We start from the raw sequence: 25,707 nt of genomic DNA, 5'->3' as shown, positions 1-25,707 counted from the left end.
TTTATCAGAATGCTGCCTGGATTAGGGTTATTCACTACAAAGAGTGGTTAGATAAACTTTGTTTTCTTTGGAATGCTATAAATTGAGAAGAGACCTGATGGAAGTGAATATGGTAGGGAGTCAGAACTTTTCTCCCAGGGTGAAAATATAAAAGACTAGCGGACATAGCCAAAGCAAGGGGGGGGGGGGGGGGGGGGGGGGGGTTAAAGGAGATATGCAGGGCAAGTTTGTTTACACAGAGTGATGGGTGCCTGGAACATGCTGCCAGGAGTGGTGGTGGAAGCGGATCCGATAGTGGTATTTAAGAGGCTTTTAGATAGGCACATGGGTATGGAACGTTCAGGCAGAGGAGACGAGCTTATCTTGGGTTTGTATCCGGTACAGGCATTATGGGTGAAGTTCCTGTGCCATACTGCTCTATGTTCTAATACATAGGCAACCAACACTAACTGCAATGTATATTGTAACTGTGGTTATGCCATTGGATGGGTAGGGAAATGCTTTTTTGATATAGCTCTTGTTTGGTGAGGATCTGGTTGTTATGTTGCTGCAAGGTCTATTTATTTCTGTCCTCATTACCCATATGATCATGGTGAGTGACCTCTTGAACTTCTGATGAATGAAGTTACCCACATTCTGAGATTAAGTACTTGGTGGCAAGTGATTGCAATCTATTTTGTAAACGGCACATACCATAATCAATGTGTACCAATTGTGGAGGAAAAGTACAGGGTGGTGATGGGTGCAATGATGGTGGCTGCTTTGTCTTTGATAGTCACAAACCCCAAGTATTGTTGTAGTTGCATTCCTTCAATCGCATGGAAACTGGTCCTTCGGCCAACATGTCCCATCAACAGTAGTCCTATCCGCCTGTGTTTGGCCCATGCCTCTATAAACCTGTCCTACCCTTGTACCTGTCTAAAGGTTTCTTAAACGCTGCAATAGTACCTGCTTCCTACCTCCTCCAGTAGCTCATTCCGTATACCCACCAGCCTTTGTATGAAAAAGGTTACCCCTAAGGTTCCTATTAAATCTTTCCCCTCTGACCGTAAGCTTATGTCATCTGGTTCTCGGTTCCCCTACTCTGGGCAAAAAACTGCATCCACCTAATCTATTCCTCTCATCATTTTGTATAACTCTATGAGATCACCCCTCATCCTCCTGCAGTCCTAGCCTGCTCCACTTATCCCTATAGCTCAGGCCCTTTAGGCATGGCAACATCCTCGTAAATCTTTGCACCCACACCAGCTTGACAACATCTTTCCTATAACATGGAACCCAGAACTGAACACAATACTCTAAATGTGGCCTCACCAACATCTTACATAACTGCAACATGACCTCCCAACCTCCATACTCAGTGAACTGTGCACCCCTAGATCCCTCTGAGCTACAAAATTCCCCAGAGCCTTCACTTCACTGTAGTTTTTGCCCATGTTAGTGTTCCCAAAATGCAACACCTCACATTTCTCTGTATTAAATTCCATCAACAATTCCTCTGCCCAGCCAATCAAGATCCTGCTGCAATTTTTGACAACCATTTTTACTATCTACAATACCACCCACATTTGTATCATCTGCAAACTTGCTATGTACCTCCTCCTCCACATTATTGATATAGATGGCAAACAGCAATGGGCGCAGCACCGATCCCTGAGGCACACTACTCGTCACAGGCCTCCAGCCCGAAAAGCAACCTCCACCATTATCCGGCTTCCATGAAACCATCTCATGACATCTAACCTTCCAGAGCAGCCTACCATGCGGAGTCTTATCGAATGCCTTGCTGAAATCCATATATGCAACATCTACAGCTCTGCCTGCATCAACCTTTTTGGTAACATCTTAAAAAAGAACTTAGGGTTTTAGAGCACCATGGATGTGCTTTATTAAGATTTTAGGGTGCAAAAGAAATGAGTTGCTCATTACCAAATACCCAGCTTTTGACAGGCTCTTGTACCCAGAGTATTCTGCAGCTTGTCAAGTTGGGGTTCAATGATAATCCTTACAATATGGTGGCTGGGGTCTCTGTCATGGTAATGCTATTGAGTATCAGGAGTAGGTGGTGAGGCGAACAAGAGTCATGAGTGCTCAATTGTCATACAACAACAATGGAACAGTGAATTCTTATTTATAGTAGCTTAACTTGCTTGTCTTATTAGAGAGGGTGACTATCTGGTGCTTTTCCATTGCAAATTTTCCTTGCCTCATCAAAACTTTTGAGAAGGAGAACTAGACATTAAACATCCACATCCTTGCAGACCGCTTTAAGATCATCACGGTTCACAATGAGACCCTTGAAATTGTGGATCACATTCCATATCACAGGAGCCACATGTTGGTGAAGACTGACATCGGTCACAAAATTAACTTCCATCGCCACTCTAGACACAAAGAAACCCTTTAGTTAACTGGGCCAAAAGGTTTGGCAATCAAATCCATGAAACCATTACACCAATGAAGCAGCCAATACACTGGAGAAGAACTGGCAATGCTGTTGCAACCCTCAATCCCCAGCCCTCTGATCGTGCTCAACCAGTGCTGATGGCTTGACCATATACTAAATCACCAAATCAAGCACTCTGATGGCTTGACCATATACTAAATCACCAAATCAAGCACCAAATCAATACCTGAGCTGTATTGGACAGCAATTTACTGGGAAATAAACAACATCATGGAGAAAAATGTATATTTTGCATTTTTGGGTAGCCTCTGAGTGCCTGGAGGATTGGAATGGGAATATGTGGAAGCCATGTGTATGCAGCAGAAGGAGCACACAACAATTGAAACAACCCAGGTACCTGCCCCATCAGTTTAGATCCTGCATGAGACCTTGGAACTGGAGAAGTAAGTGATCCTTGACATTGAAGGGTTGCCTGTGAAGTGTAAAGGGTAACAGAAAAGGGCATTGGCAACAATGTGGGAAAAATGTTAGGTTATTTGTTTTAACAGGAAGAATCAAAAATCTTAAATGCAATAAAACTAAATATATACATGGAAATAGGTCAAGGCGGTACAACTAGCAATTTAAAAAAAAACAAATAGAATGCTGATCTTTATTGGATGGGCGTCAAAGTAGATCATACAAACCTTGCTGTGACACCAGTTTTTGAAAAGCACAGCTTTTAACTACAATAGAACCAGAATGGAAAATCTTCACCCCTGAAGGAGTCTATAAATATGTGTAAAAATATACAGACAACTAAAATGAATAACCAAAAATGTTGGGTAGGAACAATGCACAAAAAAGTTGGAAGGTGAGAAACTGAGGCAAAGTTACCAGTCAATCAGAGTAGGAGCCATTTCATCTTCCGTTGGTTTGCAGTAATGCAGCAGTCTATTACTCTGTGCCAGTTCTAATGAAAGGTTAGCAACCTAAAATGGTAATGAGAATTAAAAAAAGGACAGAGATTGGCATGATCGTTGAATGATGAAGATTGGGGATTTGTCTGACCATCTGTACTATTGGCATTTTTTAGTTTAGCATTTAATCTCTTTCACCTCTTCAGATTACATTATTGCTGACCGTTGAAATGCTTAGTTGCAAAACAGTGGCCCGATATGAATTTGATGAACCAGTTGATTTTTCTCTGGATAATCTTTCCTCACCCCCCCAGGTTAAAATTGATTATATTCTAGGATACTGAGCCAACTAATTGACTGTCAAGATGACCTTTGATTTGATGGTGGCAACCTGAGTTGCATATCCAAAGAAAGACGTGAAGAGAATTACCTACCTCCTTCTGCAGGGTAATGTATGGAAATGATGGTTGAATTCACTTTATCAAGCTTCGTTTAGTTTAGAGATACAGCGCAGAAACAGGCCCTTCGGCCCACCGAGTCCGCACTGATCCCCGCATTTTAACACTATCCTACACACACTATGGACAATTTAAACCATTAATACCAAGCCATTTAACCTGCAAGTCTTTGGAGTGTGGGAGGAAACCAAAGATCTCAGAGAAAACCCACATGGTCATGGGGAGAACACACAAACTCCGCACAGACAGCACCCGGGATCAAACCCAGGTCTCTGGGCCTGCAAGGCAGCAACACTGTCAATGTATAAGCAATTATACATTCACACTATCTTGCCCTATTAATTCTGCGGGGTGCAGGTGGGGCATGTGAACCTGGAGCATTTCCAATGCCATAAAATTTCAGGTCCCGTGTATTTTGACTCAAGACAATCAAGTAAAACACAAAGTACTGGAGGAACAGTTACTTTTTTGTGTAACCTTCGATTCTCCAGCATCTGCAGTTCCTTCTTAAACACTGGAGGAACAGTATTTGGCGGTGCAACAGTACTTGGCGGTGCAGGCTCGAAGGGCCGAATGGCCGACTCCTGCACCTAATTTCTATGTTTCTATGAACTCGGCAATCACGCAGCCTCTGGAGGGAATGCACGCACGATATTTTGGGTTGGAGCGCCTCTTCAGACTAGTTGGGCCTCCCATCTCTCTTTTCCAGCTTCTCCCCCTACTCCAAATAGTCTGAAGTCCAGCACCTTGTCAAAGAAATCCAGCTGCATGTTTGCCTATTATGCAGGGACTGATTTGAACATAGCCACCAACGGTATTTGCTACTTGCCCTCCACTTCTCAGATCATTTGATTCCTAGCTGAAAAGGTCTCCATGAATTTATAAGAAATTTGTAGCATAAGGTTTTTCTGCAGTTCTGATGCAGTAGAGACTATAACCCGTGTAGTTGGTTAGCAATGTTATGAATTAACTGACATCTAATAAAAAGTGAATTTAAATTCTCAATCCTTTATGGTTGAGATTCTTTTCTCGTTTTCTACAAGTTCAATGTGACCAATCATGTTTTGGGTGTGAAAGAGTAATCTGCAATAAATTATACCAAAGAAATGTAAATAAACAACTCTGCACAAATTGATTTATTAAAAATAAACTATATACAATTCTTGAAGTGACAAATCTACATTCTATACAGGAGCCATTAGATCAAGTCACATTTTTTCATAAATTAATTGGTGGCCACATGTTGCACAAGTTTTCTTATACTCATCTTCCTCCTCGAGGTATACTTCAGGCCCATACACGTGTTGATGCGAGGCAGATTCCTTTTTCCACAGGCTACTCCTCACGGCTCGGCGAAGCTCTACAAACAGCAAAGACAAAACCCAATTACAAAGGTTGAGACCAACACACAGGAACATTTGAACGGCAGGAATCATGTAAACAAACTGCTGTTTTATCAATTGGAAATAAATCACAAATTGCCAACTAACTTGTGATTTCTATCATCATTTCCAAAAAGCATTTTACAATTTGAGGGCACTAATTGCTGTTGCAATACTCTTCATATTAGAATTATAACAAAGTTGTGAAGGGAAACTGGATTTTTAACAAACCCGATTAGTTAGAATTATTTTACTTATTCTTGTGGATAGCTGGCCTACATTATTCCACGCCACACAGAATCCTCCGACCTGGTCTCCAGGCACAAATTACATTTAGCATGGGATCTGAAAGTTTATTTATACTCACCTTTCACTTTTTTATTAAATTTCTTTTGCTTCATTTTCTCTCTGTTCTCCTGCCTTGTTTCTTTAGCCTGCTGCACAGCCTCGTCACTACCCCACACGTCTAGGGACCGTTTTACTATCTAAAGATAAAGCAGAAAGATGAACAGTTGTACTTGTTTGGTGAAAGTAGCAATATATTATAGCAGATCGAAAGAATCAGTATATCCAGGGGATGAGAAATGGATGAGGGTCTGGTGCAGAGTAATGCACTGAACTCTACACATGGCTGCATGGGTTCAGCTGAATCAATGCAAGAAATTGGTCATGATGTGCTTTCCCAGCTTCACATGCTGCTTCCTGTAAGGAAGTTGGTGATCCACTGACAGACGTGTTCAGACACAGTTAACTGGGAGAGTTTGGAGTGTAGTAGCTCTGGCAGAGCTAAAATCCACAAACAAAATCCTTTCATATGTCAGTCCCACCATCCCGGGAATTAACCTGGTGAACCTACGCTGCACTCCCTCAATAGCAATCATGTCCTTCCTTAAATTAGAAGACCAAAATTGCACACAATACTCCAGGTGCGGTCTCACCAGGTCCCTGTACAACTGCAGTAGGACCTCCTTGCTCCTAAACTCAAATCCTCTCACAATGAAGACTAACATGCCATTAGCTTTCTTTACTGCCTGCTGTACCTGCATTTATCTCTGTTCCTTCCTATTGCTGGGTCAAATGCTATTCTGGAACCCTTCACAACCCCACATCACTGTAAACATGCTTACAGCAATCCAACGCACAAGAGGCTGCAGAGTGGTAAACTCAGCCGAGGCACAGCCCTCCCCTCCATCGGAGATCTTGGCAAGGTGCTGCCTCAAAGTAGCAGCATCTATCGTCAAGGATCCTTATCATAAGGACATTCCCTTTTGGCTTCTACAACCAGACACGGTACTGAAGTCTTTAGTCCCTCACCACCAGGTTCAGGAACAACTACTTTCCTACAACTATCAGGTTCTTTAACTGACCCGCACAGTTCCAAGTCTTACCTCAGCAACACTATGGGCCACCTCTTGCACCACCATGCACATTTATTTCTAAATTGTTTTCAACTACTCCTTTCCTCCTAGTCCTTTTTAACTGTGGCAAAATTGTGTAATTTGGATAATTTATTTTTGTATGTTTGTCTGAGTCTATGTCCAGATGAAAACAAACTCAACGATAATGGTTGAAGAAAATGGTCCACTGCCATCTTCTGGAGAAAGACAGCATATGACTCGAGCATAAATGTTTGGCCCTCTCTGGGCATTTCCTCTTCTCTGTAAATGCGTGATTATACTGTGACCTCATCCGCCTGAGTGGAACAGGGTCAATGCATTTTCCACTCGAATGCAATAATCCACCAGCCACTTAAAGATAATACGCAAAAAGAATAGATCTGTTTTCTGATAGAACAGGAACATACCTCAATGTACGTTAAAATTAGCTAATTTTACATGAATGTATCGATTATTCCGCATTTATCTGAACATTAAAAAATAATAGCTGTCATTAACCAGTGCATATGCAGCTTCATCTTAAATTAGTTTTATTTCAAATGATAGGCATAAATTTGCACTATCTTGTGATTATTAGTTTGGGGCCCTTTCTTCCCTGTAACCTGGAAACGTGCATTGTGTTATAGAGCCATAGAGTGATGATACAGTGTGGAAACAGGCCCTTCGGCCAACATGTCCCAGCTACACTAGTCCCACCTGCCCGCGTTGGTCCATATCTCTCCAAACCTGTCATAGTCATAGAGCGATAGTGTGGAAACAGGCCCTTAGCCCCAACTCGCCCACACCGGCCAACAATGTCCCAGCTACAGTAGTCCCACTTGCCTGCGCTTGGTCCATATCCCTCCAAATCTGTTCTAACCATGTACCCGTGTAGCTGTCTCTTAAACGATGGGATAGTCCTAGCCTCAACTACCTCCTCTGGCAGTTTGTTCCATATTTGGTACCACCCTTTGTGTGAAAAAGTTACCCCTCAGATTCCTATTAAATCTTTTCCCCTTCACCTTGAACCTATGTCCTCTGGTCCTCGATTCCCCTAATCTGGGCAAGAGACTGTGCATCTACCCGATCTATTCCTCTCATGATTTTGACACCTCTATAAGATTCCCCCTCATCCTCCTGCGCTCCATGGAATAGAGACCCAGCCTACTCAACCTCTCCCTATAGCTCACACCCTCTAGTCCTTGCAGCATCCTCGTAAATCTTTTCTGAACCCTTTCAAGCTTGACAATATCTTTCATATAACATGGTGCTCAGAACTGAACACAATATTATAAATGCAGTCTCACCAACTTCTTATACAACTGCAACATCACCTCCCAACTTCTATACTCAATACTCTGAAGGTTAAAATGCCAAAAGCCTTTTTGACCACCTTATCTACCTGTGACTCGACCTTCAAGTAACCATGCACCTGTACTCCGAGATCCCTCTGCTCTACAACACAACACAGAGGCCGTGCAGGTCCTGGCCTATTTCTACATCCCAAAATGCAATACCTCACACTTCTCTGTATTAAATTTCATCAACCATTCCTCCGCCCACCTGGCCAATCGATCCAGATCCTGCTGCAATCTTTCACGACCATCTTCACTATCTGCAAAACTGCTCACTTTTGTATCATCAGCAAACTTGCTAATCTTGGCCTGTATGTTCTCATTCAAATCATTGATGTAGATGACAAACAGTAACGGGCCCAGCACCAAATCCTGAGGCACACCACTAATCACAGGCCTCCAGTCTGAGAAGCAACCTCTCACCATCACCCTCTAATTCCTTTCATGGAGTCAATTTGCTAAACATTCAGCTATCTCTCCTTGGATCCCATGCGATCTAACATTCCAGAACAGCCTACCATGCAGAACCTTGTTGAATGCCTTACTGAAATCCATGTACACAACATCTACAACTCTGCCCTCATCGACCTTTTTGGTCGCATCTTCAAAAAAATCGATCAGATTTGTGAGACACGACCTCCCACGTAAAAAACCATGCTGACTGTCCCTAATCAGACCGTGCCCATCCAAATTCCTGTATAACCTATCTCTCAGAATACTCTAGTAACTTTCCAACTACAGATGTTAAGCTCACCGACCTATAGTTCCCAGCATTTTTCCTGCAGCCCTTCTAGAAAAGTGGCACAACATTTGCCACCCTGCAGTCTTCCGGCACCTCCCCTGTATTAAAGGACGACTTGTAAATTTCAATCAGGGCTCCTGCAATTTCTTCTCGTTTCCTGCAATGTCCTCGGATATATCTGATCAGGCCCTGGAGATTTGTCTACCTTCATACACGACAGTACCTTCAGTACTTCTTCAATGGTAACACTGACTGCCACTGCCCCAAAGTTCCTCCGTCCTACTGTCTTTCTCCCCAGTAAATACAGAGGAGAAATACTCATTGAGGACCTTGCCCATCTCCTGTGGCTCCACACAGAGGTGACTGCTTTGATTCCTTAGAGGTCCCACTGCTCTCTAGTTACCCTTTTCCCCCTTATGTATTTATAAAATCTTTTGGGATTGTCCTTAATGCTACCCTCCAGAGCTATCTCCTGGCCCCTTTTTGCCCTTCTGATCTCCTTTTTTAGTTCCCTTAGTTCTCGGGGATGCACTTTCCTTGTTTGATTGTTTTGCAAAGTACAATAATTTGTAACGTACACACCTGCAACCTCAGGTAAAGTTTCATTTCACCCCATTGAATGTTATGTGGATTTTTCCTCAGAGTAAATTTGAGTACAGGAGTTCTTTGGTCCAGGTCGCAGTCCTTCAACAGAAATTCCTGCTTGGCCTCCGTTCGAGTGATAAGTTTGTGTTTCTCTTCATTATCTCTGTGTTTAAATCAGAAAACTAGTTACTGAGGCTTTTAGTTGCTGATGGAGGAATCTAAAGGTCTCCCTTCTGCAACTGATGAAACTAAGGCCCCAGAAAGAAATATTTGTATGAATGACTATGTCAACGAACTTGCTTCTTTTAATATTGTACATCTATTCCTAGAATACTCATCAATAAAAGTCAAGGAACAGTGGGAGTCTGCTTAACCCCTCAAGCCTACTCTATTAATAGGCTTGTTACATGGCTGGACCAACTAAATACATTGGCTTTACCCAATGTCCCTTAATATCTTTGATTAACAAAAATCTCATCAACCTCAGAATTTAAATTAAAAATAGACCCAAACAATTGTCTATACAACTTAAAGATACACTGAGGCTGATATTCTGGCAAATGCTCCACATTGAAATGCTGGAAGTCAGCTTGAAGTGAAAACTGCAGAACTTCAATGCAAATACCAAGTCCACTGAATGAATTCAATGTGCTTTGTATAGCTATGGCTACCAAAGTGGAAGTTTCTTTATTTGGTTATTCGTGTTTAACATTTTAATTAGCAAACATTTGGGGATATTTTTCCTACATATATAATTCTAAATAATTAATTTACTGAATGTTCAAATGCGTCTGTATCAGTCTTAAACTTACAGCCTGAACAGCCATTAATTCAGGGGATGGTGTACTGCCAGCTGTTAAATCCTTCAGAGATCAATTTGGGATCTAAACATAGGAACACATGCCCGTTCCAACATTCAATTGCGTCGTGGCCAAGCCTTTACCTCAGCACCACTAACTCGGTGTTCTTTGATTCCCTTAATATCCAACTATCACTCAATCCATCTTGGGAATAATCAGCAACCAATTCTTCACAGCCTTCATGGAAAGAATTCCAAAGATTCACTGTCCTCTGGATGAAGGAATTTCTTCCCATTTTTGTTCTGAATGGTCAACCCCCTCACTTGGGACATTAACCAATGGCCATAACAGATCGACAGCTCTCCACACTGTGCTGGACTACTTGTACAACAGGAACATGTACGTCAGATTGTTGTTTTTTGGCCATCATCATTTCCAAACTCAAGGAACCTGGTCTCTGTGCATTCTTATGCAACTGAATCCTTAACTTGCTCATCAGCAGACCTCAAATCAAAACAATTGGCAACAACACCTCCTTCTTGCTGCCCACCAGCATTGGGGCACTTCAAGGATGCGTGCTCAGTTCCCAACTTTACTCTCTCTAACCACACACACACACTAACCACACACTTGATATTATGTTAATATTATTAATTTGCTCCTTTTACCCCATTCCCCCACCCTGTCCACTCACGCATGGCCCCCAACTCGCAGGCGCAGCTAGAGCGAGAGAGGGAGAGAGGTCGGGGGCGGAGGGCAGGGGCAGAGGGCAGAGAGGGAGGGGGCAGAGAGGGAGGGGGCTAGAGGGGGGGGGGGGGGGGGGGGGGGGCACGACGTCACAAGGGAGGGCTGGTTTGGATTAAAATTCTCCAATTATTGTCACGTGCTTCTACTTTCCTGATTTGTACTATGTCCTACACATCACCTGCTGAATATAGGCCAATCAATATTTTGACTACTTTCTGTTTCTGAACGCCTTCAAAACTGATTCTTCTACTTGATATTCTGATCTTCCATCTCTACCAGTTTTATCTCATCCTATTGTAACTACATCTCTATATTTGACAATAGATTCGTTATTTTTACTTGTGCCATGAATGTGTTTTATCTTTTTATCTGAATGGACATGGGACTTGTAAAGAGCCTCTGCCTGTTTTTTTTTTTACCATTATTCCCTCATGTCCAAGTGGTTGGCTCTTTATTGAGCTAGGAAGAATTGCAATCGTATCAACCACTATCTGGGCATAATTATTCTTCGGCTACCACAGATGGGCTGTAAATAATGATGCTACCAATGAAGACTATACCCAAGAAAAAATACATTTCCTATTTCTAGATTCTACCATTCAACTTGTAGTTAATAGTCAGTGTATTTTTGGAAGTGTTCTATTTACTTAGTTAATTTCACTCAAAGGTGGTGACCCTACTTAAAAAATCAGATGCTTATATTCTACCATCATGCAATCCCATCCTAAAATTTCTGCCCACTGCAAATTTTGTGCATCTTAACATAATTTTCCATTTTCATGTTATAAATGAATATTTCCTCTCACTAAGAATCCTACCCTGTAAACATGGCCTTTTAATTATTATGTTGATTAAATTGCTATTTTATTCTCATACCACACTTATACCAACAGTACCTGCAGTTGTCACAGACAGGAAGATCAAAGTGACTGCTCAGAAAGGAATCCATGAACTCTTTACCACATTCTTCACATAATAAGTAATCAAATTCCATGAAAGGTCCTGTGAAGATAGATGCATGTTTTAAGCAAGGGACAATGGCCTTCTGAAATAGCAACCTCAGCAATAAAAGGCACTGAAAACATGTCCTCAGGTGCAAACATGAGCATTTGGCTGCAATTTACAACAATACCACGTTGTAGACAGTATTGCTGGCCAAATGGAAGGTTAAAAATCTTGTGGGTTGCTGTTCAGTACTGTTGTAAATTCTGCATGCCTGCCAATGCCATTCTTCAGATATTTTTAACAAATGCTTGTCAAAGATTCCAAAATAATATCCAAACAAGTATGTGATTTTTTCATAGCTCTATAACTAACAAGCAATGCAGAGGATTGTTGACAGTGGAGTAGTTGATAGTGTGCACATGCATATTCAACACGCTCATGACAAAGTACTTTTAGCCATACAGATGTCTGTGGGATGAAAGGATCAGTGTGGATATTAAAACAAACAAGAAACTAATTAGTAAGCAGTGTGAATGGTTGTTTTGAAAACTGAACTGGAATGATATAATTGTGTTGGACCAATGAAAATTTTAATATACCCAACGTCTGTGTCAATAACATGCATTTTCAAAGCTTGCTAATGACATGAAACTTGAAATATAATAAGCCATGAAAATAAACACAGAGTACATTAAGGAGTAAAGTTCAGATAATGTTTTAACGCAGTCAATCAGTTTGTTAGCAAAGATAAGGGGGAGTAATGTAAATTAATAGGTGATATTTTAAAAGTAATGTGTGTACACAAATCCTTGAAGGTGGCAGAAGGCTTTTAGAAATATTCAGGATTTTTTGTGTTTCTTTTTAAACAAAGCACATAATACAAAAGTAAAGAATCTATTCCAAACAAACTCTGAGTGTTGAGGTCAGTTGGGCAGCAAGCTTTTAGAAGGATGTTCAAAATGTAAGGTGCAAAGTTAATCTATGAGGCTGGTACATGAATGAAAGCTTTTAGTTTTCAGATGACTGCAATTGTGTGCTGCATAAGTGAGGGAGGGAAGCTGAATACAGAGGTGTAGTCAACGACTTTGTTGAGTAGTGTAGGCTGAATCACCTGCAGTTCAACACAGACAAGACTAAGGAGTTAATGGTGGACTTTAGGAGGAAGAACATCCCTGTTCCTGTCTCCATCAATAGTGTGGATGTGCAGTTTACCAGGGAGTACAAATACCTTGGAGTGTACCCGGACAGTAAACTGGACTGGTCCAGGAACCCTGAATCCCCGGAACAAGAAGGGACAGAGTCGACTGTACTTTTTGAAAAGGCTCCGCTCCTTCAACATCTGCAGTAAAATGCTGCAGATGTTCTACCAATCAGTGGTAGCTAGTGCCATCTTATTCGCTGCCTTATGCTGGGGCAACAGGGCGAAGGCCCCGGACGCCAACAGTATTAACAAACTCATCAGGAAGGCTGGCTCCATCCTGGGGGCGGAGTTGGATTCATGGGGGGTGGTCTTGGAGGGGAGGATGCTCCTGAAACTGCAGAACATCTTGGACAATACAGCTCACCCCTCGATGACACACAGGTCAACCTGAAGAGCACTTTCAGCAACAAACTGGTTCCACCAAGATACAGAACTGAATGCCACAGGAGAACCTTCGTCCCTGTGGCTATCACACTGTACAGCTCCACCCCTTTGTCAAGAGAGTCAAGAGTGTTTTATTGTTGTTTCCCAGATAGAACAATGGCATTCTTATGCTGCAGCACAAAATAATATGTAAACATGGTACACTGTAAATATGATCAATGAGAGAAAAAACGTTCAGTGTGTATATATACATAAAGTCAATATGCTCTCTACTGTACACCTGTAGAAGTTTGTGGGGTAGAGTGAGTGACCCCCCCCACAATAGACAATATCATATTGTAGACAACCCCATCAACAACTTTTCTTTTGACTCCTCCCATTTCCTCCAAATCCAAGGCGTAGCTACGGGCACACGCATGGGCTCCAGCTATGCCTGCCTCTTTGTAGGGTACATCGAACAATCCTTGCACTATCCCCAAACTCTACCTCTGTTACATTGACGACTGCATTGGTGCTACCTCCTGCACCCAAGCAGAACTCACTGACTTCATCCATTTCACCACTAACTTCCATCTGGCACTCAAATTCACCTGGACCATTTCCGATATCTCCCTACTGTTTCTAGAAAGATGTCCTCATTCTTTAGGGAACAGGGTTTCCCCCTTCGACTAAAGATGAGGCTCTCACCAGGGTCTCCTCTATACCCCGCAGCTCCGCTCTCACTCCCCATCCTCCCACTCGTAACAAGGACAGAGTCCCCCTTGTCCTCACCTTCCACCCTACCAGCTGTCACATACAACATATAATCCCCCGACATTTTCACCACCTCCAACGGGATCCCACCACTGGCCACTTCTACCCATCTCCTCCCTTTTCGGCTTTCTGCAGAGACCGTTCCCTCCGTAACTCCCTGGTCATTTCGACCCTTCCCACCCAAACGACCCCCTCCCCTGGTATTTTCCCTTGCAACCGCAGGAAATGCTACACCTGTCGCTTTACCTCCCCCCTCGACTCCATCCAAGGACCCAAGCAGTCTTTCCAGGTGAGGCAGAGGTTCACCTGCACCTTCTCCAACCTCAACTATTGCATCCGCTGTTCCAGGTGTCAACTGCTGTACATCAGTGAGACCTAGCGCAGGCTTGGCGATCGCTTCGCCCAACACCTCCGCTCGGTTCGCAATAACCAACCTGATCTCCCGGTGGCTCAGCACTTCAACTACCCTTCCCATTCCGAATTTGACCTTTCTGGCCTGGGCCTCCTCCATGGCCAGAGTGAGTCCCACCACAAATTGGAGCTCAAATTGCACCTCATATTTTGCTTGGGTATGCACTTCTCAACATTCACTTCTCCAATTTCAGGTAGTCCTTGCTTTCTCCCTCCTTCCCCTCCCCTTCCCAGCTTTCCGACAGCCTAATCTCGCCGCCTCTTCCTTTCTTTTTCCCACTCCCCCCACATCAGTCTGAAGAAGGATCTCGACCCGAAATGTCGCCTATTCCTTTGCTCCATAGATGCTGCCTCAGCCGCTGAGTTTCTTCAGCATTTTTGTCTACCTTAAATTTCTCCAGCATCTGCAGTTCTTTCTTAAACATCATATCGTATCGTATCGCACCTATTTTCTATGTTTCGGCACACCGAGTCCGCACCGACCAGCGATCCCAGAATTATAGCACTATCCTACACACAAGGGACAATTTACAACTGAAGTCAATTAACAATTGTGTATACCTCATGCAAGTCTGAGATTTATGTTACATTTAATGTTAGGTTTGAAATAACTAATCTCTAGTGACATTGAAGAATATTGAACACAAATATACCTGGCTGATGTATGACTTTATTCACTTCTTGTATCTCATCCTCCTCCTCTTCCAGAAAGAACCCTCCTCCTGTATCTACTACTTTGTGTGCTGGCTTTGTAATATTGTTACCTGTCAGTGAGAAAGAAAAATATAACATCCTCTCAGATAAAACATAATACTGCATGCTATCATGAGTAATACCTGCTTTCTAATACAGATCATGCATAGTAAATTCCTGAATAGCAAAAACATTCTCATTTTAGACAAGAGACAAGAGACATTTATTGTCACATGCACCAATTGGTACAGTGAAATTTGGGGTCACCATACAGCCCATATGAATAAAAAAAAAAAGAACAGAACACGATAGTCTTTAACATAAACATCCCCCACACAGCGGAATCAAAGTTTCCCACTGGGAGGGAAGGCCCAAAGTTCAGTCATCCTCCTCTTTGATGTTCGGTCTCCATTCTGGATTATGAGCATGGAGCACTTAAAATTGTCTTGTCCAGACAAGAGACTTCAAAATAAAGTTTACAACATCTAGCCAAAGATAGTAAAAGTCTAAATCTGGTTTGCTTGGGATCAACGCAGTGCCAGATGGGCAGATTTTCAGACTATTGGATTTTATCCAAATTAGTACTCCAAAATGTTTTTTATTCACTTGTACTGGGTGTTACATAGGAATATTATCAAATTTCCAGTAAACCTAGTTTCTTTCAAAGGAGCGTGGAAATGGGGTCCCAATGAGTTTCAAGAGACCTTTGGAAATAAGACCAGACAAGGTTGAAGGAGTGTAGGAATCATGGCTAAAGGTAGCGTTGTTACAAAAACTACCATCAGCAGCGCTCCAGATCTGCCACTGCCTGTGTGTGCGATTCCGGAGGCTTGGGGGGGCGGATTAAAATGCAGGTTTGCATTGGTTGTCGGAGAGGTATTTGCTCTGACTACAAGTTGGTGTAAAAAAATTGTTCTGCGCTTCTGTTTCCGTTTTTTTTTTAAGTTGCTGGTCGATTGCATCGCTGGGTTGAAGTTAAACGCGACTTCCAACACCTTCAACATCACGGATCAAAATCAATGTCATGGACTTCCACATCAGGACAAAAGTTATATCGTTCATTTAACATCTTACCTTGCTTTTTGGTGTGGTTTCATTTTAATCTAATGATTCGGAATATGTTATTTAGGCCCCGATATCGGCCATGTCTTGCCTGCTGATATCGTGAGGCTTAAATCATAAATCATGGCAGCGGCCACATAAGAACATCTAACTCATCTATATTTTGTGTTATTGTCTATCCATGATCCATATTTTCATACTAAATATCTGATTGAAAACTTCCACAGTACCTGTACATAGTTTTTAGGTTTAGTATGAAAATATTGATCATGGATAGACAATAACACAAAATATAGATAACTTAGATAGTCTTATGACATGATTGTGCAAAAAATAATGATTTTGATTATCTTGAGAGTGGAGGTTTGTGGATTTTGAATAAATGTTTGGGTAAACGACCCTTGTTTGCAGCAGTGTTATAAACCAACAGAGTAAAATTTATGGGAATTCCTTCCATTGGCATAGAAATTCATGACAAAGTGATATTAAAAAAATCTTGTTATATTGTGAATCCTTGTGTGAATGGGATCAGTTTGTTATTTGGATACTTTGGCTATTTAAAAAAAATATTTTTAGCCTTGTCTTAAGAAATGGGATAGATGTTTAGATCTAGTAATTGAATTTAGATGAATTTAATTGATTTGATGACATTGATGAATGTGTATTTTTTGTTGGGTATTTACTATTTGTTTTAACGTTACAATAATATTAAAGTTCTGATCTTGAGAATATCACATTTTTGAATTTTCAAGGCAATCTGGGTGTTTATTACTATTTCCATCACAATTTTGTGATAATCTACAATTAGGTAACTAACAAATTATATGCTTTAAGTTCAGGTCATCCAAGTAAGATGTATCATATTTGTTTCAGAATGCTTCAATCTATAATAACTGAAAATTTCATTCAGTTCTCTTATTTTTTAAGAAAGTTATTGGCGTTTATGTCAATTGACTGTCCTCGATCACAGCTTTTGTTTTAAGTTAATGGAAAAAGCAATAGGGTTAAAGATGCTAATTACCAAGTATGAAAATGACCGTAACTTTTTTTATACTGAAGATATGAAAGTGAATTAGGTATCAAATTAAAGTTATTTATATGCTTTATCTGATGGGATAAATTACAGGCCTGATTTTTAAAATCTCAAAATTTTGTAACATTCCTACTAAAGGCCGCCTGGGAATCGGCACCCAGTGATGCAGATCAAGATTTCTACAATCGGATATTGATACTCACTTGTACCAACGGGAGTGTAAGGCCTGCTTGCCAATCTGGCTTGTCTCAGAAGCAGTGCTCTTTGCCGGTTTCGCTCGATTTTAGCCAACAGTTTTGGAGGCAAGTGACTTTTTTGGTCTGGCTTTGCCTCTCCTTCTCCATCTGCTGAGGCTGAAGGTGATTCGTCTTTTCCAACCAAATCCATGCTTGGATGATAATAACCTTACTTTACCCCTTCATATAGTATCCAGCTGAAAAATAATATTTTGGGACAAAGACAACAAAAGATTGCAAAATCAACACTTGTATATTGCAAGGGCATAGTTTACAACAAAGGTGCTTTGTAATGCTGTTTGTGGCAAGTTCTGACAGGTCTTGCCTCAGCAGTGGTTCATTACCTCTCATGGATCTTCCAGTCATTTGCAGATGACTCCTGCAGACGGTATTCCCAAGTACCATTGAAGTAACTGGCAATACCACACTATGGGTGGTGCTCTTCTGCTGGACCATTTACCTGATCATCCCTTATAGGGTCCTAGACATTCTTTGCACTATACCACTTAACTAACAATGGCAGGCAATGTGAATTCTTAGATTCATTTCCCAAAACCCAAATCATATTTTGCATCACTCGAGTGGTGAAATGCATACTGTTCTAGACCCATTGGGTAGAAAGCCCGTTCTGATAGTATTTTTGCTGTTATCTTGGCACTGTTGTTTTGGGTTGGGAAACTTCTATCCATTTGTTAAAGCTGTCCATGATTACTGGCACATACTTCTACCCTCCTTTTAATGGTGATGGTGGCCCAGTGTAGTTATTCACAGCTCAAATGTACCTCAGGGTCATTCTGTGCACGTTACACAATTGTTCACATAATAACACACCATCAGCAGCAGCCCTACATTGCACTTTCAATGCCTTGATCGTGTTGATCACTTTCAATGCCTTGATTGTTCAATGTCTTGCAAGTCATCGTGTTGAAAGATAATCGAATTCAGATTTTACTCTGGTACCATAGCAACCTTCATAAAATACCATCCATTCTTTAATTATCAACTTGCTTTCCCGTGGTCGTTATTCTTTGGATTCCCTACGGATAAATTTCAACTCTTTTTCATCTCTTTGGCCCTCCTCCAAGTCCTCGACCTTCGTCTGCACCACTCGCACTGTACTCCTGACCCCACTTATTGCAGTTTCTCAAATGTCGAGGCCTCTTCCTCACTAATGTCTGCTCTTTTATTTTTTCTGGTGATCTTTTTAAATGTGCATTAACCTTTATTACTCAATATCTCGTCTTCAGCTTCCTCAAATTTATATAATTTTAACAAAAGGAGCTGAAGGTAAGGGTCTCCCCTCTTCTGACATAAAGGAACAAACTCCGTCAGACTGCTACATCCATACTTACTGTCTGAATATATATCTTCTGGTTCAGGGAAGAGACCAGGATGTCCTAGCACTCAGGCCACTGCATGCAACTTTGCCAATTGTGCATGCTGTTTTGGGAAATTGTATAGCCGATGTCATTACCTTCTTTCTTACTTGGTCGCCGAGGTAAATTCCACAGTCTTTCGTTCCCCATCCAAAACCACTGAAGAAACAAAAAGTCCACAAAAAATGTAATATGCTGTCTGTGATTTCTCTTGTAAGTGTATTCTGTCATGCCTGTTCTCTTTGCCACTTCTTCCCCTATTCCCTACCTGTTTCAGCACAAACGGTCTCATGGGACTTGTGACTGTTACCAGACTGTTATGGGTTTCTCATATGTACATCAGATTACGCAACATAAAAGTGAGAGTCTTCATTCGTTTTGTCTGAATATCTCTTCCTTGTTGTAGCAACCTCCATTGTGCCATTCCGGTTTGGTTTACAATCCGGTCTTTAGGTCTCCTATCAAACAGTAAGTAACATAGAAACATAGAAAATAGGTGCAGGAGTAGGCCATTCGGACCTTCGAGCCTGCACCACCATTCAATATGATCATGGCTGATCATCCAACTCGGTATTCTGTACCTGCCTTCTCTCCATACCCCCTGATTCCTTTAGCCACAAGGGCAACATCTAACTCCCTCTTAAATATAGCCAATGAACTGGCCTCAACTACCTTCTGTGGCAGAGAATTCCAGAGATTCACCACTCTCTGTGAAAAAAAATGTTTTTCTCATCTCGGTCCTAAAAGATTTCCCCCTTATCCTTAAACTGTGACCCCTTGTTCTGGACTTCAAGTAGATTGACTCAGTTTGTTATTCATCAACTACAGCTCGGCCTTCAACAGTATACTTTCCATCCAAACTTATCAAACTCAGAGAACTGGGTCTCTGCTCGTCCCTATGTAATATGGTGCATATGACAAATAAATTTGACTAATTGGACCCCGACTTCCTCATTCGCAGACCACAATTGATACGATTTGGAAACAAATCCTCCTCGATAATCAACATATAACCATATAACATATAACCATATAACATGGAACACCTCAAGATCTTGTGCTCAGACCCCTGCTCTACACTCACTATACCCCTGACTGTGTAGCTAGACACAGCTCTAATATCATCATTAAATTTGCTGACTATACCACTGTTGTATAATGAAAAACAGGTAACAACAACAAGCCAGAGTACAGGAGGGAGATTGATAATTTGATTGAATGTTGTGAGAACAGCAATTTTGCTCTCAATGTTAGCAAGACCATGAAGCTGATTTCAGGACGGGAAAGCTGGGGGTCCATGAACCTGTCTATGTCGACCAAAACCATTATCTCTGATTCTCTCTCCACAGATGTTGCCTAAGCAACATTTTCTGGTTTTATAAGAGAGTAGCGGTGACTGATACCACAGATAGACTCTCCTAAAGGCCATTTGGCCCATCGAGTAAATACCAGCTCTGGGCAATTCAGCTTGTCCCTATCTCCTGTCTCCTCATACATCAACAATTTATTTCCTTTCAATTAATTAAATATTTTAACGTGAATTTACCTTCCCTTCTCAACCCCCCCCCCCCCAATCAACTCTAACATAACTTTCTCAGATCTAACCAGAGAACTTTATTTTATCTTGTTACTTTGCTTCCTATAGAATAACAATTTTGACTTTGAAGACCAAAGTGCCAATTATAACATAACCAAATGACTTAATGCCAAATGTAATAAATAACATTTTGAATTAGAGAGGGGTAGAGGCTGAGTGGACAAAGCAACAGCTTTGCTACACAAAGTATAACAGTTCAACAGTTGTCTACGGCGATCCTCCAGTGTTGCCATTTATAAATTTATGATCCCACTTGCTCATCTGGTCTTCCCTAAAAGGTTACATTACGGTAAATTTGGTAAATATCCTGCTACTTTGAAATTAGAAAACCATATTAAGTACATCACCACAAAATAATTCCATTTGCCCTTGGGTGAACCATTCACCAGTTTAAGAAGCACAAGCTAGAAGAAACTCATATGGTCACAGGGAGTTTAAGAAAGAACTGCAGATGCTGGAAAAATCGAAGGTAGACAAAGACGCTGGAAAAACTCAGCGGGTGAGGCAGCATCTATGGAGAGAAGGAATAGGCGATGTCGAGACCCTTCATGAGACTGATGTTGGGGGGGGGGGGGGGGGAAGAAGAAAGGAAGTGGAGGAGACAGTAGGTTTGTGGGAGAGCTGGAAAGGGTAAGGAGGGAGAAAGCAAGGACTACCTGAAATTGGAGAAGTCAATGGGGAGAGACAGAGGCTGGAGGGTGACACGCAGAGGCAGATAAGGATGGGTGACAGGCAGAGAAAACCAGGTTGGGGACAGGATAGGAAAGTGGGAAGAAGCACTGGTGGTGGACAGATGTGTGGACTATGGGCAGATGTAACCAGATGGGGAAGGTCATTAGCAAAGACCCTATAGCTGTAGGTAACAACAGGGGGGTGGGAGCGGGAGCTGCTTTGCAACCGGAGCGCGGAATAGATGGACGTGTTGGGCATTGCGGGGACAGCGGAGTTCCTGCGCCCTTGCGAGGGACAGGGACGGGGACGGGGGGCGCAGAGTCCGGGCCTACGCCCCCGGCCCCCGGCCCGCCCACCCGGCTCCGACTCCCCGACTCCCCGGTCCTCCGACTCCCCGACTCCCCGGTCCCCGGCCCACCCGCCTCCGACTCCCCGACTCCCCGGTCCCCGGCCCACCCGCCTCCGACTCCCCGGCTTCTCTCCGTCTCCGACTCACCCGCCGCTCCAGCACCGGATACAGAATCCCCGCCGCCGCCGCCCGGAAGTAACGTCATCGACGGATCCCCGCCCCGCGGGGAAGGGTCTGCGCAGGCGTGGTCACTGTCACTGGGGCAACGCGCCGCCCAGGCCCCGGCACCGTCTCAGCTCCGGGAAAGTGAAATCATTCATTTTACAGTTCTCTGGCAGCTCTCATCAGGCTACCGGTATGGTAAGGCCACAGGGAGTGTTGAAGAACTGAGGGATATTGGTTTGCACGACTAAAGATTCCCGAATGTGGCGGAAAGAACTACAGATGCTGGTTTAAATCCAAGATAGACTCAAATGCTGGAGTAACTCAACGGGTCAGGCAGCATCTCTGGAGAGAAGAAGGGACGGGGAATGTTTCGGGTCAGATATAGAATCAGGGAAGAGGGAACCAAGAGGTACATAGAACAAATGAATGCAAGATGTATGCAAAAAGCAACAATGATTAAGGAAAGGTGGAGTCCACAATGGTTCATTGTTGCCTGTGTAGAAGGTAATAACAAGTGGATACAAACAGTGAAACTCAGCAGTGAAACTAATATGACGACTAGGCTAGGGAAGGATGGAGAGAGAGGTGATGCAAGGGTTACTTGAAATTAGAGAGATCAATATCCATATCACCTGAAGAAGGGTTTCGGCCCGAAACGTTGCCTATTTCCTTCGCTCCATAGATGCTGCTGCACCCGCTGAGTTCCTCCAGCACTTTTGTCTACCTTCAGTATTCATATCGCTGGGTTGTAAGACGCACTAGCGTAATATGAGGTGCTGTTTCTCCAATTTACGTACATTCACTCTGACAATGGAGGATGCCCGGAACAGAAAGATCGGTTGGGAGGGGGAAATAAATTGTTTAGCAACTGGGAGATTGCGTAGGCCAAGGTGGACTGAGTGAAGGTATTCCTGAAGGTGGCAGCGCCGGGAGTTGATATTATTAAGAAGGGATGCGAACCTTCATTAGAAACGGTATTGGTACAGGAGCAGGGAAGTTATGCTCCAACTTTATAAAACGTTGGTCAGACCTCTGCTGGAGTTCAGTGTGCAGTTTTAGACACCATTTTGTAGGAAGAACGTGATAGCATTGGAAAAGCTGCAAAGGAAATGCACCAGCACCAAAGTATTTTATTGTTATATGTCCTGGAATGGAACGGCAATTTTTTTAAAACAAATATGTAAACATAGTGCTCTGTAAACTTCAGAATAAATAACAACAAAGTTCAATATATGCTGGACCAACTGGGACCCCCTGTCACACGGGGTGTCTGGTCTTTCTCGAAGTAAATTTAGTAAACTTAAAATGTGATGACTTGTGAAATATAACATCAATCTGAACAAAACTTGATACAAACCACCACGGGTTAGCGCTACCGTGTACCGTTTTGGTGTAGGTCCAGGAGCTCACACTCAATCACGCACACAAACAAGACGAGACTTTTAGTAATATACTAGACCAATTGGTACCCATTGGGTCCCTGTCATACGGGAGGCCTGATCCCCCAACACAACTCGTTCCCCCAATGCAATATTCCACCACTCACCCGTTCCCCCAAAGCAACCCGTTTCCTCAACGCAATAATCCACCACTCATCCATAGCCCACAACTGCGCAGGGGCGGCTCATTTTCTCTTATTCACCCTCCCTCTTTTTCAATTAAAAAAAAAAATCCAATTGTACGTGCGGCCTGGAAATAAATTCCAATTGCACTTTCTTCCAGGACCCTGCCCGCTACAACATTGTAGCAGGCAGGGCTACAATCCCATTGTGACGTCATAGCTGCTAACTGCCAGTGCAGATGGAAGAATCGTTTCTCAAAGTGGGAGTTTATAAAGTTAAAAATGTAAATAACTTATAAAATATAACATCAATCTGAACTAAACTTTGATACACCACACCACAGGACAATGGTGAGTAAGGTGGTCCTATCATGTACTGTTTTGGCATAACTCAGGGCACGACGGACACACACACAGACATCCACACAGGCACGATGAGAGTTTTAGTAATATACTAGACCAAGGGGGACCCATTGGGTCCCGTCTACGCAACGCACAGTTGTGGTGGGGGGGTGGGGGGGGTGGCCTGCGGCATCACACACACACACACACACTAACCACCCTCCACACACACACTAACCACCCACCCCCCCCCCACACACACGCACACTAACCACCGTCCTTGATATTAAATCAATATTATTCATTCACTCTTTTTACCCCATTCGCGCCCTATCCACTCACGCATAGCCCCCCAACTCGCAAGTGCGCCTGGAGAGGAAGGGGGGTAGAGAGAGAGAGGGCAGAGAGAGAGGGGGCATAGGTAGAGATGGATGGGCAGAGACAGAGAGAGGGGGGCAGAGAAGAGGGGGAGGGTAGAGGGGGGCAAAGGGAGGGGGAAAAGGGAGGGGGGGAGGGTAGAGGGGGGAAAAGGGAGGGGAGAGAGAAGGGGGGGAGAAGGGGGGGAGAGAGGGGGAGAACGAGAGAGAGAGAGAGGGAGAAAGAGAGAGAAGAAGGGAGAGAGAAACAGAGACGGGAGAGGGAGAGAGCGTGGTGAGCGAGAGAGAGATATAGGGAGAGGGGAGGAGAGAGAGAGAGAGAGAGGGGTAGAGAGAGGAAGGGGAGTGTGGAGGGGGGAGGCCCGGGGAGCGAGAGAGAGTGGGGGGGAGAGGGGGGGGGGGAGAAACCCAAGCCAAGGCGCAAGCCGAGGTGCGAGTGGGCGAGCGAGTGTCGACCCAAGGAGTGTCGGTTGGGCCGAAGCAGTCTTCAGTTATGATTGGTGGGCGAGCGAGTGTTGACCAAAGGAGTGCATGATGGGTCAACGAAGTCTTCAACGATGGTCTTTAGTCTTCAGTCGACAGGGGCGACTTTTGAACGACGGGGGGAGCGAGGGGTGGGAGGTGACGTCAGTCCCAGCCCTTGCAGACGGCAGACAGATCCATTGTTACGTCATCAGTGAAATAAAAGAGCTGTTTTGAATTCAAAATTGGATCAGATTTGTAAACATTTTTATTAATAACTCAAGAAATAAAGCACAAAACGTTCAGGTAAGCCGATTTTTGACTCCAGGCGGTAAATCTCTACCAGAATATGAAAAAAGTCCCCGTTCGCGCGTCATTGTTTCGAGTAGATGTGATCACACACAAACAAATAAATAAATACACACACACACATATCCAAGACCAGAGTTTTATAGTTATATTAGACCAAGTGCAGACCCGATGGGTCTGGTCCCCGAACGTGCTTCAGACCCCGATGTTTGGCTTGACGCAGCGTGAGAGAGCCGGGCTGGGCACCAGCCGTTGGGAAAAATGTCGCTGGCCAGCAGGAGGCGACAAAATGAGTGAGATGGGGGGGAAGGATTTTATTCAAAAATGTGTACATAAAAATGTCCAAATGTTTTGAGGAGTGCATTAGTGAATGTAAAAGAGAATTCGCTAGCGAAATGGAAAAAAAATCACAGTTTTCGTGTGTGGTTTTGGCGGACCAAGGAATCAAAGGCCAAATCTGGCACCCACAAATGAACACACATAGACACATACAGAGTTTTAATAGTATATAGATAAGGAAGCATACCAGCCCAAGTGGGATCCATTGGGGCCAATTCCCCCAACGCAATATTGCACCACTCACCCGGGGGCGGCGTCGGAGGAAAGTTCAAAAATCTATTTTTGTAAAACTTTGGGGTCGGCTTCTGCGTTCCCCAGATGCAATGAGTGGGCTCGACGTTGGGGGCGCTGTCGGCGCCAATAAATATTTCTCAGGTTGAAGGGGGGGGGGGGGGGGGGGGCAGCATCAGAGGAATGTTCTGGGATGGATTTTTAGTAAACCGCCAATCAATCCTTGCCACGTGAAGATCCCCACCCCTCATCACACCGCCCCACAAAGAAAGTTCTGGAAACGAAACATCTCCCATATTCCACCCCACACATTGAAAACCCCCGTGGGGACGTCTCCCCCCTTAAGGAAAATTCTGGAATTTGTTTTTATAAAGAAAGCTCTCCCCAAGAATCTGATTAAGACAGATTTGTTGTAAATCAGATTTCGGCACAGACTAGAAGGGCCGAGATGGCCTGTG

General features: G+C 43.2%; 1 protein-coding gene across 3 annotated transcripts; it reads right to left on the bottom strand.

The window, feature by feature from the left end:
- Window positions 1–4,885: 4,885 nt before the first annotated feature.
- Window positions 4,886–21,692, bottom strand: xpa (xeroderma pigmentosum, complementation group A). Of its 3 annotated transcripts, none has more exons than XM_055632750.1 (8): window positions 21,611–21,692; window positions 18,944–19,004; window positions 17,437–17,666; window positions 15,099–15,209; window positions 11,648–11,753; window positions 9,202–9,367; window positions 5,514–5,631; window positions 4,886–5,124 (listed from the first exon to the last, which is right to left on the bottom strand). In XM_055632750.1, the coding sequence occupies exons 3-8, from the start codon at window positions 17,618–17,620 to the stop codon at window positions 4,973–4,975; spliced, it is 837 nt and encodes a 278-aa protein (XP_055488725.1). In that variant the 5' UTR covers window positions 17,621–17,666; window positions 18,944–19,004; window positions 21,611–21,692; the 3' UTR covers window positions 4,886–4,972. The 3 variants fall into 3 exon arrangements, with proteins under 3 accessions (XP_055488725.1, XP_055488726.1, XP_055488727.1); XM_055632751.1 differs by lacking the exon at window positions 21,611–21,692 and adding an exon at window positions 19,114–20,140; XM_055632752.1 differs by lacking the exon at window positions 18,944–19,004 and having other exon boundaries at window positions 21,611–21,629.
- Window positions 21,693–25,707: the final 4,015 nt, after the last annotated feature.

Source organism: Leucoraja erinacea, chromosome 3, assembly GCF_028641065.1.
Source record: "Leucoraja erinacea ecotype New England chromosome 3, Leri_hhj_1, whole genome shotgun sequence".
Classification (NCBI taxonomy): domain Eukaryota; kingdom Metazoa; phylum Chordata; class Chondrichthyes; order Rajiformes; family Rajidae; genus Leucoraja; species Leucoraja erinaceus.
Note: the sequence above shows the minus strand (reverse complement) of the source record. Positions and strands in the feature narration are given on the sequence as shown.